Source organism: Miniopterus natalensis, chromosome 4, assembly GCF_054644295.1.
Source record: "Miniopterus natalensis isolate mMinNat1 chromosome 4, mMinNat1.hap1, whole genome shotgun sequence".
Taxonomy (NCBI): domain Eukaryota; kingdom Metazoa; phylum Chordata; class Mammalia; order Chiroptera; family Miniopteridae; genus Miniopterus; species Miniopterus natalensis.
The window spans coordinates 23,568,465-23,584,552 of record NC_142084.1 but is presented as its reverse complement, the minus strand read 5'-3'; the positions used below and the strand labels follow the sequence as shown (position 1 = coordinate 23,584,552).

Genomic DNA, 16,088 nt, shown 5'->3' with positions numbered 1-16,088 from the left:
TGAAAAGGATGCAGTACATGTTAAGAGTTGCACAACCTCATTCCAGTTGCAATCATCTCTACACTTACCCCAGACTCCGCCACCTCTTCTTCCTGTAAGCAAGAGCCACAAACATTGAAGCATGTGTTTGAATAGGAAAGCACAGAAAAAAGACAACAGTTGTGAGCCAGAAAAACTCTGGAGACAGAATAGAACAGGAAAATTTTACTAGAAAAAAATGGTAACTTTAAAGTAAAATGATTTTAATGGAATGCAGAGGAATAAAATGAATTATGATCTGTATTAAAGGCCAAAACCCTCTATAATATTTTAAAAATATGCTTTTAGGCCAATTCTATTTTTAACCCAATTCATCTAGAAGCCTATGTTAATAAGAAGCTTAAGGAAAAACATTTATTTACTAAAAGTTGTGTATTCAAAATTTCTCTGAGAGGTTCAATACATTCAAATTTTATAAGGAATTTTAACCAGAAAATTCAACTTAAAAAATATATATCAAAATTTTTATAATACTGTTAATCCTTACAGTACAATCTAATTGAATATTATTTTTTATTTTTATTCTTATTTATTCATATTTTTGCACCCCTGTCAACCCCCAATGGCCTCAGTGTGTCCCAGGCCTGCACCCAGTGAACTCCAGTGCTGGCAGCTCAAGATTCTGTTTTTCAGCCAGTAAATTGATTACTGTTAAAATAAAGGGGTTACTTTGTCCACACTACATAATATGCATCACCAAAATGGAAAATTATTTGCTTAGGAAAAATAGTACCTTTCAGTACTGGATGACAAAACTGATTCAGGAAAAGTTCAGTGCTACTATCTAATTATAATGTTTTATTTTCTTCTATACTGTAGCCCAGGCTATTCCCAAGAAAATAGACAAGTTTATTAATTTCTTCTTCAGTTTTTTCATTCTTTGTTCATTTCTGAAGCACACTGTACTTTATGTATTATTAACTGGTCAGGCAGAGTCGCAAATTCATTATGTCTTCAAGAACCAGAGTGCTGACATATATGAGTAAATGAGGGTCCATGTAAGACAACATGCAGTGGTTGGAGCCACTGTACAGGGACATACAACAACAACGACGACAACAACTTAAAAAACAAACAAAGAAACAAACAAACCCTCCTCTAGATTTGCTTTGGTCCCTGGTTCTTACTGTTTTCCACTTACACATTGTTGAGCAATCACATCTCTCATTACAGGTAGTGATTCTCAGGGGCAGAAGTGAGATGGGTAGGGAAGAGGAGATCTGACACCCCTTTCTCCATAGTTCGAGGATCTCTAAACTAGAGCAACCATCAGAGAAACTACTTACAAAAACAAAGACTCCTGAACAGTAATTTAAATAAAATAAAACAAAACCAAAACACCAATCCTGACACACACAAATTCTGTCTGGCTACAAAAGTTCCATTTCCAATTTTTAAAGAATCAAGGATTTTTGTTTTCTTAGTAAACTGTATTATTTAAGACAAAGGAATTGTATCTCCCTCTGTAAATATTTCCTTTTTAAAGCTCTTTATGTACTAAACCTATACAGAGTCCCAGAGGAAAATCAGACCAAAAATTAAAGCTCTAATGCTTATTTTGAAAATTATACAAATTACTGGGGAACATCTTGACAACGTCTTTTATGTTTAAGTTCAAGAAGATTTGATAAAGCCTTTATTGTTACATTAAAAATGAATTTTGAAAAGCATTTTTGGAAGATTAGGTTAATATGTAATACAAGTAATATTTTTCATTTTTATTAAAGAAGGAACATGTTTAAATTTGTACTTTCTAAATTCTGTTTAAAGAACTTACATATGAATAAATAGCAGTACCATGATTTGAGAAAAAGAATATATTTAAGAAGAATAAAGTATGACTTAGTTGGAAAGAGAACTAAAAAATATTCAGTAAAACTAAAAGACACATGTACATTAATACTTTACAAATTAGGTTAGAAATCAGATGAAAGCATTTGTTCTCTGTGGTAACTTCAGTAAAGATCAGCAACTTACACTTACGTTAGCTAACACTTTAAGTAACAATAACAATGCAGAACTATCCACATACTCAAAAAAATGATGCAGAAGTAGGGCTCAAATCTCCAGCAAATTATGTAATCCTGGGCATATTACCTAACTGCTCAGCTTCTCCACATGTAAAAGGAAGGTCAATATCACCTACCTTTAAGGGTTACTGTGATAAATAATTACTTTGAGACTGTGTAAAGCCCTTTGTACAACACATAACAATGGTAAATGGTTGAAAACTGACACACTTTTACACACTTCAATACCATACCTCTGTCGGAACATCATAGCTGGGTCCATGTTAGCAGAAGTCATTCGAACAACTTGACGAATTTCCTTGGCAATCATTCTTAGCTTCTCAAAATTTACTAAACCATCTACTTTGGAGTCATTTCCTATGGAATAAAAGTAAAAGTTTTTAATTTTCAAAATTAAAGTAGCAGAAATCAATTATTATTCTTGGGGGGGTTATAAATAAGAACTTACTTTCTCAAACTGCTACTCTTATTTTTTTAAGAATTGATAAACCACAGATGATTCAACCCTGTTCCCAGGGAATAAGCTACTGGGAGGAATTCTATCCCTAGGGGAGGGGTAGTGATTATGAACATTATGAGTACAGCTTCCTCAACCAATTTCATTATGTTGCAGGCACACCAGTAAAATGTGCAGCTCCTCAAATCTAACTCTCCAGATGCTCAGCCCACTCTTAGGCAGTGGAAATTTTTTAACCAAGGGTCACAAAGAGTGAGCTTTGAGCTTAATTAACCCCGTAAGTTTTCTTTGGTTTGCAATACTTGAAAAATTGTTAAATGAGTTCTCAACATTTAAGTAGTATAAGATATCCCATGAAAACAAGAATTTTTGGCTTCTCTTAAAGATCAAAAGGGAAAGGGTTAGATGGGAGATTAAATAATAGAAGATCTGTTTTCCCAAATGGCAATAATTAGTTAAAATTAAGAGGTGATTGACTCATAAGGATAAACATTTTCTAGTCTGCCAGTCCCTTTCCCTTTCCCAGAATTTGAATTTACAATCATGGCATTAATCATTTAATACAAATTTGCTTGTTCTTAAGTTTCACAGTTTTTGTTTTTGTACTGTTAAGTAGTTCTTTGAGAATAATTCACATAACTTTCAAAATGGCCTACTTTTCTTTGAAGAGGGTAGGTAAGCCCATTTGTTGGCTTACCCAGTTCAAACCACGAGACAAGAAATATCTTCAAAGGGCAACCTGACTGTCTACAGCAGTGGTTGTTTTTCTCACACCTGTCTTTAACAGTTAGCATAAATCCATTTATATCCCATGGCAGCCCTTGAGGTGCCACCGTAGAACTCAGTCCCTGAAGACAAGTTTGAGAACCATATAGGTCTGGAACAAATGGTGGCCTCCTGTCTCAATGGCCTCCTGTCTCACAGTAAACAGCACCTATACATTTAACGTATGAACTGTTCAGGGTCTCAACATGAGTTGGAAACAAAATAATCACAAAAAGTACTTTCAAGTCACATAAACATGTTTTAAGGGAGCATGTCAGAGCATCAAAATATCTTATGAAAAAGGAATGATAATGAAAGAGGGGGGCAGTAAGACTAGGTAATCTGAACAATACTCCTGCAGATAAATATTAGAATATTTGAAAAGTAGAAAAAAATAAATCTTTTAAGGCATCAAAAGGTATCCAGGCAGTGAAGATCTGAAAGAATGAATACCTGGGACAGGTTTAGCATTTCCCAGTGCTAGACTCTAGGGACATCTGCTGATTTCAGAAGAGGCACATGCTGAGCTGCAAAACTGAGGAGTGACACCCTGACTTTTGAGGTTAGAGGAAATAACAAGTCCAGGTAAATGTCCAATGCTTTAGGTTGAGATCCTGAAGGGCTATATCCTAGGGACTAAGAATGAATTGAATCTACACTGGAATAAAAGTTCAAAGTTAAAATAACTTGCCTGGCTGGTGTGGCTCAGTGGCTGAGCATCAACCTATGATTAAGGAGATCGAGGTTCAATTCCCAATCATGGCACATGCCCGGGTTGCGGGCTCCATCCCTAACAGGGGGTGTGCAGGAGACAGCCAATCAATGACTCTCTCTCATCACTAAAGTTTCTCTCTCTCTCTCTCCCTCTCCCTTCCTTTCTCTGAAATCAATAAAAACATATTAAAAAAACAAAACCTATCTCAAAATGTGAAAATGAATTAAAGTGATTTTGGATTGCTAGCAACTCTAGCTGCCTTGCAGAAGCAAGGTTTAATTCTCTCTGGAGGGATAGAACATCATCTGAAACTTCAGATTATTTCTGTAAATTTTTAATACATGACATTTATTTGGATAAAAAAACAAAGGCCATCAGGAGAAAAGATAACATGATTAAAATGCAAAGAACAAAAAAGATAACAGAAAAAGACCCACAAAGGATCCAGATCATGGAGTTAATAGAAACAGATTTTAAAATAACTATATTGAATATGTGCAAAGATGTAAATAAACAACACTGAGAACTCTAGCAGAGAATAAGAAGATAAAAAGATAAAAAAAAAATCACAACAAAAAACCAGAGTAACTGGAACTCACTGATACATTTAATAGTAAATCAGACATAACTAAAAAGAAAATTAATTGGACAATAGGTTAGAAGAAAATATCCAGAATAAAGCATGGTGAGACAAAAAGATGGGAAATACAGAAAATAGTATATGAGATAAAAGGGGCAGTAACCAGGGCTAATAGGAGTGAAATCAAAATCCCTAAAGGAAAGCTCAGAGAAGGGCATATAAGAAACTTGAAGACAGAATGAGAAGATTTTCCAAAACTGATGAAAAATATCAAAACACAGGTTTCAGGATCTTTTATAAACAAGACAGAATTAAAACAAAACCAAAATGCCACACCTGATCACATTATAGCAAAACTAGAGAAAAATACAAATAAAGAGAAGAAAATTATAAAGCAGCTATGGGGAAAAAAGCAGAATACATTCAAAGAAATAGCAAATAAGAATTACACCTGACTTCTTAATGTTAACAATGGAAGCTAGAAGACAGAATGTTGCCTCAAAATGTTGAGAGATAACTGCCAACCAAAATTATGTCTTAAGAATGAATATGAAGTAAAAATATGTTCAGATAAACAAAAACTAAGGTATTTCATCACCATCAGACTTGTACTTAAGGGAATAATAAACAGTTTTCTATATGGAAAAAAATCCCCCATCAATATGGAAGCTCTGAAATGCAGAAAAGAATAAAAAATAGTAACAGCATCATCACAGGGGGTAAAGCTAAATAAACGCTGACTTTACTAAACAATGATAGTATCACGTAGGATTTAAAGGCATGACAACAAATGAAGATAAGTTAGAAGTGAGTAAATAAAACTCAAATGGTCTAAGTTCTTTGCATTGCCTGACACACAGAAAAGTACTAATGAATATTTAACTAATATCAACAAGTATAAATACTATAATGTCTAGTGTAACACTAGAAAAATAGTAAAATAGGGCAGTGATTTTCAACTTTTTTTATCTCTTGGCACACAAACTAATTACTGAAATTCTGCGGCACACTAAAATATATAATTTTTGCCGATCTGACAAAAAAGGTATAATTTTGATAGATTCACACTGGAAGGCTATTGTTGTGTTGTATTTTGTCATTTTTAAAAACTTGACAATCTAGGGGAAAAAGAGATCAGGTAGTGCATGTTTTAAAAATTTTGCGGCATACCAATGTGCAGCAGCACACCAGCTGAAAATTGCTGAAACAGTGTATAGTTAGCTAGTTTAGGACAAATATGCAAAAAACAAACAAACAAAAAATCCCATAAAACCCCCCACAATTTAGGAAGACTGTAGATAAAACATATGGTTAAAGAGGAACAATGAGAACTCCAACAATACTGCTAGTGCTGCACTTGACTAGATAATGCAAAAATGTTTTCTAAAGTTGATTATACAAATATCAGGACCCATAAATTCCACCCAACTTACATCAAACAAAAATGGATGTGCACTGAGAGATAGATATGCAAGGATATGTGCTTATAACAACACCATTATTCATAACATGTGAACAGTGGAAACCATCAAATACTCATCAACAAAATGGATAAATCCATTGTATGGCATCATGTAATGGATAGTAGAGTTCTGAAATGAAGTATAACTACACTAAAAAACATGGAAAGGTCTCCAATGTTGACCAAAATAAGCCAAAAACCAAACCAAACCATTAAGAGACAAACATGGTTCTATTTATATAGAGTTCAAGAACAGGAAAAAGTACACCCGTGTGAGAAGTCAGAACAATAGTTACCTTGGGGAAGAGGATGAGGATGCAAATTAGGAAGGGGCACATATGGGGCTCCTGGGAGGCTTGCAATGTTTTATTTTTAGCCCAGATGTTGGTTACATGGTTTTTCTTGGATATGTATTAGACTGCTCACTTGTTTTGGGTACTTTTCTGTATGTGTTGAGTAGTTTAAAAAAAGTTGAAAAAATATTACTAAACAAAACAAATATGATCAAATTATCTGATGTTGGTGTAAGTAAAGTTTATGTTTAAATGAAGAGAGTAGACATCTAAATTTGTTCTTGTCCATAATGGGGGTTTTGGATTCCTAAAATTTGCTGCATTTAACTGGATAAAGCTTTAGTGATTATACAATCATTAGCCTGAAAAGATATATTCAATATAATAAATCACAATTCTCTAGAATTAGCTGAAGCTAAGCATGCTAATTTTCAAATAACTTTTAAATACCTTCATGTAGAAATGTCATATCTTTCTTGACAACAGGGAAGAGTGGAATAATTGGAGGCTGCATGCTTTGACTACTAAGAACATTTCTGTACTTTGCCATGTTTCTAGATGGATCAAAAAGGTCTTGTAGATCTTGCAGGTGTTTCTCATACTTGCTTGGTAACTTTTCCCAAGTACCTCTGAGTCGTGCTACAGATGCCAGGTTTAAGCCACTGCCAAAGATGAGAATAAAAACATTAAAAAGGGACTTGGGTAAGAGAGAGGACTCAGGTCAGTAAAATGCATACACGAAGTTTCTCTAATAAAGCTGAAATAAGCAGGGACATATTTCAATGTTTTGAAATAAACAGAGCCATGATATTAAATAAAAAAAAAAAAAAAGGAATTCTTGATCTTAAAACAAGGAAATCCTTTTTTAGAGGAACTACATTACTTGCCTATATAGCCTTTATTTTATAGTTTACACATTAAGTGACAGATAATTATTCCATAAAACACACATTTAACTTTAAAAAAACCTTCAAGTATCACCATATTTTTGTTTGTTTTACTTAGAAATAACTTTATGGAGATATTATCTACTTGTGAGTGATTTAAGTAATGCTGAGCACAACTGTTATATAAGCGAGGCAATTTCGGCGGCTGGGGCAGTCTTTCTTCTCTGAGATTCTGTACACTAATGTCCCTGATTGCAATACTTTCATATCCCTAGGTTCTAATCCTGTCCCCCAGGCCTCCATACATTCAATGTCCCCTTTCTACATGATTTTAAACACTCTCACATAGCCCTAGCTTGAAAAATAATTCATGCCAATTAGGCTTCAACTCTTCCCTATCCCTTTATTTCTACATTAATATCCCATGGGTAGGCTGTCATATGAATAGCACATAAATAGGGCCTCAATTTTCTCACTAGTAATCCCACTTTTATTCTAAGCCACTTGACTTTCAACCACAGCACTGTATTTAAAATTTTCCCTTACATTTTGATTTTAAGGTGTGAAATTAAGATATCTTTGTTCCCTTCTCAGAAATCATCCCAAACAACTACAAGGATACAAATGCAATTTTCACCTCCACTGAAACTAATAGATACCTGTTAACTCCTAAGCCTGTTAGAAAGGATGCCAAAGAATAGTCAAGGTGAAATAGGAGTATGTGAAATACTGAAAAAACAATATCCATAGTTGAAGATCTCAATGAAAGTTGGTAAAGTACAATTCTCCAAAGCATGTAATCATCCTGAAGGCAAAAACAGCAATTTCCTATTTGATACAACACAACAGAGTCCACAGGCTGACAGAATTAGGCAGGGACTATGTTCTTTATCGCTAGGGAGCGTCAGGGAACTAATACATCTTGGTGAGAAGCAGTTTAACAGCGAGAGGAAAGAAAGGAGAAACTCTGAGGTGCCAAATCTCCATTTGCTGAAAAGAAGTAAAACTATTCAGATACAAGTTCAATTCCTGCTAGCCTGCAATACTACCCTGGCTCCTCTCCCACATGAACCTCCTGCAAAATAGCTGATACAAGAAAACTCATGTCATTTAAAAAGAAGGAATGAACACAGGATCTACAACAAGCTGCCACAAGGAAAAACTTAAAAAACAAAGCAGAAAAATGTTAACAAAAATTAAATAAAAACAGGAACTAATCAATGATATAGCCATGATTTCAAATGAATTAATAAAGTAAATAAAGAGCTTAATGCAGTGATATAAGAGCTTAGAAAAAACATGGTAAGAGAAGTTGAACAGTAAAGCTCACGGGGAAAAAATGGAAGAAAAAATGAAACCAACAGAGAAATGAAGGCCACATTGGAACCTACATAAACAAAAAATGACAATGTTAAAAACTTATGCAAGTGACATGGGAAAAAAAGGATTAATAAAACATTCAACTGAAATGGACAGTTGAAAAGGACAAGAGAAAATAATAGATATGGAAGACAAAGAAGATTCAAAATCTCTATAAGTAGTATCCTTGAAGAAGGAAACAGAAATAATGGAACTGAATAAAATATTTTGAGAAAACTTTCCAGAAACAAAAAAGAATTGAGAAAACAATTTGAGAAAACTTTCCAGAAACAAAAAAGAACTGAGTCTACAGATTTAACAGACACCACAGTTCCAAAGAACCTAATACAGAACTAAAAAAGGTTAGATACATCAATGTGAAAGTAAATGAATTCAGAGATACAGAAAGAATCTGGGAAGTAATCTCAGAAACTTAAACAGCCATGTAAAATGCTAGATGTGGAGCCAATGCCTATGAAGTTTCCAAGAAATAACATGTGGGCAAAATTTTTAAAGCCAGACAAACTATCACTGAGGTGCAAAGGCAACAGAAAAGCGCTTTGAATATGCTCAGGAAATATAATTCCCACAAACTTCAACCAAGAGGTGACTGGACAAAGTGATGCCAGCATCACGGCAGCATAAGACATTCCTTGTTTTATTCTCCCACCCCAACAACAAAAATTTGGCACCTATCCAGAAACAGAAGAGCGTCTGATGTAGTTGTGGGACCTTGAACCACACTCTAAGGGACCTGAGAAGAGACTCGCTCATGGATGTATCACGTAATAGGTAGCTAAACTTTGTTGTGGAACCACAGCTAATAGGTTGTGGAACCTATAGGAGATTGTGTGTTCTGGCCCCTCTCACCTGTAGTCTGAGAATACCTGCAGAACACTGACTTGGGCAGTCACCTAGAGACAAGAGAGCCTTGTGGAAGTCCAAATTTCCAGAGGAGAAGTTCCAGTATTTTAGTGGAGTAAAACAAAACAAAACAAAACAAAACAAAAGGAGTTTGGATACACTAAGGTAGGTAAAAGGGACAATTTGACTCTGCTGGCATCACCCCACGCTGCACAGCTTAGGGCTAAACTACATGGCCCCTAATTTCTCCCACAGGGGAAAGGGAAAGCCAATGAGTGAATGCTTGGTTTCCTTAGCTGTGTGGGTCACTACCAAAGACACTCATTTCTCCCTCACAGAATCCAGAGCATTGAAGTGAAAGGTCTATGACTAGGGGGAAGGAGCAGATAGGGAGGGTGGAATATGAGATTCCTGGAGGGTATTAAAGAGATGCAGTTCCTGCTGACTGCTTCTGGACTACAACAGGATGCTCACCCACAGATCCCCTCAACTGACCCATGGGCACCTGCAGTGTACCATGTACCAAACCCATACCTCCCCCTGCTCTGCTGCTGGCTCCCTGTGTAAGGTCCTGAGAGCAAGCTCTGATAGAGGAAGCACACGCAGTGTCTGTGGACAAAGGAGAAACCAAACTTGAGCTGTCTGGCCACCTTCAAGAAAACAAAAGAAACAGCCAGCAACTGACATGCTGTGTTATAGGATCGAGATAAGACATACAAGCTTCATAATTCTGCCACAAGAGAAAGCAAGAAGCACAGAGCAGGTGTGTCCATACAACACCTTGGAAAGCCTCAAAATCTACAGCCAGGTTGATGAAAGGGTGTGTGTATGTGTGTGCGCGCGTGCATGTGTGTGTTTTCATCCTGAACACAGTAAAAAAACTGGACAAGGTAACTACTATCTCAGATGCAAAAACACAAAACAAAAACTGAATGTAAAACTCCAATAAACATGAAAAATCAAGAAAATACTACTTCACCAAAAGTTCACAATAATCTACTAGTAACTAACCACTAGAACATGGAGACCTATGATTTACCTGGTAAAGAATTCTAAACAGTTGTTTTAAGGAAACTCAAATGAGCTACAAAAAAACACAGACAATTTGATGAAATCAGGAAAATAATACCTAATCAGAATATAGAAAGCACAAAAAGGAACCAAATGAATATCTAGAGCTGAAGAATTCAATGAAATAAAAAATGTAATCAGAGCACTGACATCAGGGTAGACCAAAAAGAAGGAAGAATCAGTGAGATAGAGGACAGGAACTCTGAAATAACACAGTTTAAGAAAAAAAAAGGAAGAGTAAAGAAAGCCTACATGATTTAAAGAAAACGATAAAAAAAAAAACCAGTATCTGAACCACTAATGTTCCAGAAGGGGTCAACAGGGAGAAGGGAGCAGAAAGCCTATTTAAAGAAATATGAGAGATTACTTCCCAAACCAGAGAAGAGATTCTGACATCCAACTTCAGGAAGCTAGTAGATCACCCCATTATTTCAATCCAAAACAACTTTCTCCAAAACACATAATAATAAAACTGTCAAAAAATCAAAAAAAGAGAGAATGCTAAAGGCAGCAAGAGAAAAAAGGATTGTAACCTACAAAGGAACCCCCATTGGGCTATCAGCAGAATTCTCAGCAGAAATCATATAGGCTAGGAGAGAGTGGGATGATATATTCAAAGTGCTAAAAGAAACAAACTGCACACCAAGAATAATCTGGCAAAACTATACTAGAGGAATGAAGGCTTTTCCAGAAAAACAAAAGCTGAGGGAATTCATCCATCAGCAATATAACTGCCTTACAAGAAATGCTGAAAAGAGTTCTTCAAACTGAAATGAAATAACTAGTAGTAATGTGAAACCACATGAAAATATACACCACTTTGATAAAGGTAAATAAAATCAAATTCAGCAAAAGCACCCTTATGTTCATAGCAGTGCAGTTTACAATAGCTAAAATCTAGAAACAGCCCAAGTGACCATCAGGAGATGAGTGCATAAAAGAGCTGTGGGACATTTACACCACGGAATACTACACAGCTGTAAAGAAGAAGGATCTTGTACCCTTTGGACAGTATGGAGAGACCTGGAGAATATTATGCTAAGTGAAATAAGCCAGGCAGAGAAAGAAACACATCACATGATCTCGCTTATATGTGGAACCTAAGGAACTTAATAAACTGATGAACAGAATAGATTCAATGACATGGAAGCATGGATCAGACTAACAAAGGTCAGAGGGAGGGAGGCAAGGAGGGTGGCGGGGAAGAGAGTAACCAAAGAATTTATATGCATATCTGCACAACCCAAGCACACAGACAATGGTGGGGAGAGGGACTGGGGAGGGAAACGGGATGGAGGGAAATGGGTCACTGGGGAGAAAAAGGGACATTTGTTATATTTTAAACAACAACAACAAAAATTAAAAAAAAAATCTTGGTACTGTAATATGATGGTGTGATAATCACTCAACTAGAGTATAAAGGTAGAAGGACAAAAGCATCAAAAATAACTATAGCTACTATAATTTGTTAATAAATACACAATATATAGAGGTAAACTGTGACATTAAAAACCTAAAATGGAGAAAGTAAAAGGGTAGGGTTTTATATATGATTGAAGTTATCAGTATCAAATAGACTGTTATAAATTGTTTTATGTAAGTTTCATGGCAACCACAAAGCAAAAACCTATAGCAGACTCACAAAAGATAAAGAAAAGGGAATCAGAGCACGTGTGTATTACATGCCATTGAGTTCACTTGAATTTCCTGGGGAAATCTACGAATGAGTGATGTCCACAATGTCCTGTCCTCAATAGCCCTGTTCAACTCCTGGATGTACACTCATGCCAACGGCTTCTTTAATGGAGTCAACCCATCTCATACTTGGTTGTCTTCTTTCCCTGCTGCCTTCTAGTTTTACCAGCATTATTGTGTTTACCAAAGAACCCTGGCTTTGGGCCCCTGGCCAGTGTAGCACAGTTGGTTGAGTGTCGCCCTGTGCACCAAAAGGTTGCCAGTTCGATCCCCAGTCAGGGTGCATGAAGGAGACAACTGATCGATGTTTCTCTCTGTCTAAAGTCAATAATTTAAAAAATGTATATATATATACTTTAAGGGAAAGCAAAAGTTTACTGAAGAATAGGAGACACAAAAGCTCCCACCACAGTGAGAGGGGTCCTAAACAGGTAGCCCAAAACATATATAAGTTTAAAAAAAAAAAGAACCCTTCTTTCTCATGGTGTGCCCCCAAAATACCAAAATGAATAATTACCAATTCCCAACGAAACACAGTAAAAGAGTTGGAAAGAAACAAAAGAATTACAAAACAGCCAGAAAATAAATTAGATGGAAAGAGTAAGTCCTTACGTATCAATAATTACACTAAATGTAAATGAACTGCTTTTTCCAATCAAAAGGCACAGAATGGTTGGATGGATAAAGAAACAAGATGCAACTATATGCTGCTTACAAGAGAGTCATTTCAACTTAAAGGACACAAATGAAGAGATGGAAAATATATTCCACACAACTGGAAACCAACACAGAGATGGGCTAGCTATTATTCATGTCAGACAAAAAAAGACTGTATGCCAAAAACGATAAGGGAAAAAAGGTCGACTCCTCATGAAGACCTAACAATCGTAAATATATGCCCACTGAAAACTGCAACGCCTAAATATATTAAGCAAATACTAACAGATCTGAAGGAAGAAATAAGATAACAATACAATAATAGTGGGGGACTTTAATATCTCCACTACTGAACAGTAATGAACAGATCAGACAGAAAACCAGTAAGGAAACATTGAACTTGAGCCATACTTTAGACCAAATGGACCTAATGGATATATACGTATATGACATTCCATCCAGCATCAGCAGAATACACATTCTTCTCAAGCATGCACAGAACATTCTCCAGGATAGATAATAAGATAAGCCACAAAACAAGTCTTACTAAATTTAAGACTGAAATCATACAAAGTATCTTTCCCAACCACAACATGTGAAACTAGAAATTAACAGGAGAACTAGAAAATCTACAAATATGTGGAAATTAAACAACATGCCCCTGAACCACCAATGTGACGAAGAAAACAAAAGGGAAATTTAAAAAATCTCTAAACAAAGGAAAATAAATATACAACATAACAAAACCTATAGGATGCTGCAAAAACAGTTCCAAAACCGAAGTTTATAGTGATAAACGCCTGTATTACAAAAAAATAAAGATCTCAAATAAACTCTCTAACTTTACACATCAAAGAACTGTAAAAAGAAGAAACTTAGCCCAAAGTTAGGAGAAGGAAGGAAATAAATATCAGAACAGAAATAAATAAAATAGAAGCCAGAAAAACAATAGAAAAGATCAATGAAACTAAGAACTGGTTTTCTGAAATGATAAAATTGACAAACTAGTTTAGTTAGACTAGTGATTTTCAACCAGTGTGCCACAATTTTTAAAACATGCAATACCTAATACTTTCAACAATAAAGATAAATTTAAAAAAACAAAACCAAACACGCAATACCTGACTATTTAGTCAGGGGCACTGTCCTCTTTTCCTTTAGGTTGTCAAATTAAAAAATGATAAGTCAACCCAACAATAGCTGTCCATGTGAATGAATCAAAATTATACCCATTTTTTTGTCAAATGGGCAAAAAATATATATTTTTTGGCGTGCCACAGAATTTTAGTAATTAGTTTATGTGTGCCATGAGATGAAAATGGTTGAAAATTGCTGGGTTAGAGCACTGATACCATGCTGTGATATTTCACTGCCAAATCACAGTGAGGCAGGTACTGCAAGATGCACAGTATAGAAGTCTGATGATAAATATAGACCAGCTGTTGAGCAGCACACATGCAAAGAGAGTATAATCCATCAAAGGGGGAGAAAGAAAGAAAACAGGAAGGCAATCATCCACAGTCTGTCTGTCTGTGTGTCTCTGTCTCTGTCTCTGTCTCTCTCTCTCTCTCTCTCTCTCTCTCTCTCTCTCTCTCACACACACACACACACACACACACACACACACACACACACACACACACACACAGTTTAATTAACAGAAAGATGAAAGAAACAAAAAGACAAAAAGCCAGTATCACGAGAATGGAAAATATATTACATCTAATAATACTTTAGTAAAAAATCTATTAATTAAGCTTTTCTTCTAGCCATTTAATACAGAAACAGAAAATCAGCTTTCATGTCTAATATTACGACAAAATTGTACAAATATTTATACAAACTTACCTTATTATTGCAAACATGGAATTGAAGTTCTTACATTCTCGACAATGGAGTGCAATTTTAATAAAATGCTTGATAATCTTCATTCGTTTAAGCTGATTTGATTCCGTTAAAACCTCTGAGGCAACCCAGAATGTCTCTTGGTTTACAATCTCCTCAAACTCTTTCAAGTGAGTATTTCCTGTTTTGGAATCTAACTTAAAAAGGTCATCAATGTATTCAGTAGGCTCAATATTACGAAACAAATCAAAGTCCCTCATTGACAGCTGAGTGGCAAGCTCAATGGTACTGAGCTGCAGCATAGACAGTTGGCTTTCCTTAACTAGGTCTTGAGCATCTTCATCTGAACATAAGGTCTCTGTTTCCATGTTATTTTTTAAATAATACCTAAAAGGAAAAAAATTGTTTTTATAAGTGATTTTATACTTATAAGAGCACTTTCCCTCTTTATTTTCAAAATGTCTTTAAAATTAAAAAAAAAAAAATTTCTGCATATTCATAGAAGTATAACTACTTAGGAAAAAACTGTGAAAATTACGGCTTCTTTTGCCCAAAGTACATATGGTCATATTAAAAACAAATTTATAAATTAATACACACCCTCAGATACATGGAAAGACATGTATCATTTAGTTTCCTCCTCTGTATAAAACAGACTCAACTACATCAGTGGTTCTAAAACTTTAAGAAAGAGGGCTAAAATATTTTAGCAACCTGTCCTCTCTTTCCTTTTCCCACTTCTAGGTAGCCGTTTTGAATGCATCTCTAAACTTATGGAGATAAGAAAAGCTGGGGGGGAAAAGAGAAATCCTACTTCAATTTTAGAGAGAACTCAGTGGCCCTAACATGATGTTTCTGTTTGAAATACTGTTTTAACGTGGAATCTTCAAAAACACATTAATGAATAAGTACATTCATTAATAAGCACATTTACCTTCCATTGAGCTGAATTCTATCAGCTAATTTGGAAAATTGGTCCGGAAGTCGTCTTTGTTTTATGACACCCTCAGGAGTAACAGAAACTTCACAGAGAGAATATGTATCGGATGCACCAGTCAAACCAAATTCATGAACAGCATGACAAACAACTTCTTTAGCAGTAGTGTCTTTACTGATGATAATGTAGCAACTTTGTTGATCTGCTTTGAAAACTCTTATAACTTGATCAGGAATATCTATATAAATACAAAAATGTGCCGTTATTTTCAGGAAGATTACTTTCAACTCTTCAAATAGCAATCTGGAACACAATACCTCTAAACCAGGAATGGGAACCTTTTTTCTACCAAGGGCCATTTAGATATTTAGAACATCATTTGCGAGCCATACAAAATTATCAACTTAAAAATTAGTTATGAAAAATGCTCCT

General features: G+C 35.3%; 1 protein-coding gene across 6 annotated transcripts in view; it reads right to left on the bottom strand.

Annotated features, from left to right (window-relative positions):
• RAPGEF6 (Rap guanine nucleotide exchange factor 6) overlaps positions 1-16,088 on the bottom strand; it is a 186,207-nt gene that overhangs the window by 25,318 nt on the left and 144,801 nt on the right. For 4 of the 6 annotated variants that reach the window (XM_087816407.1, XM_016197093.2, XM_016197095.2 and 1 more), the window contains 5 exons: positions 15,654-15,894; positions 14,723-15,106; positions 6,792-7,003; positions 2,303-2,426; positions 69-92 (listed from right to left, as the gene is read on the bottom strand). In XM_087816407.1, the coding sequence (XP_087672533.1) occupies positions 69-92; positions 2,303-2,426; positions 6,792-7,003; positions 14,723-15,106; positions 15,654-15,894 (985 nt within the window). The remainder of the gene's footprint in view (positions 1-68; positions 93-2,302; positions 2,427-6,791; positions 7,004-14,722; positions 15,107-15,653; positions 15,895-16,088) is intronic. The other 2 variants (XM_087816409.1, XM_016197094.2) reach the window with 1 other exon arrangement.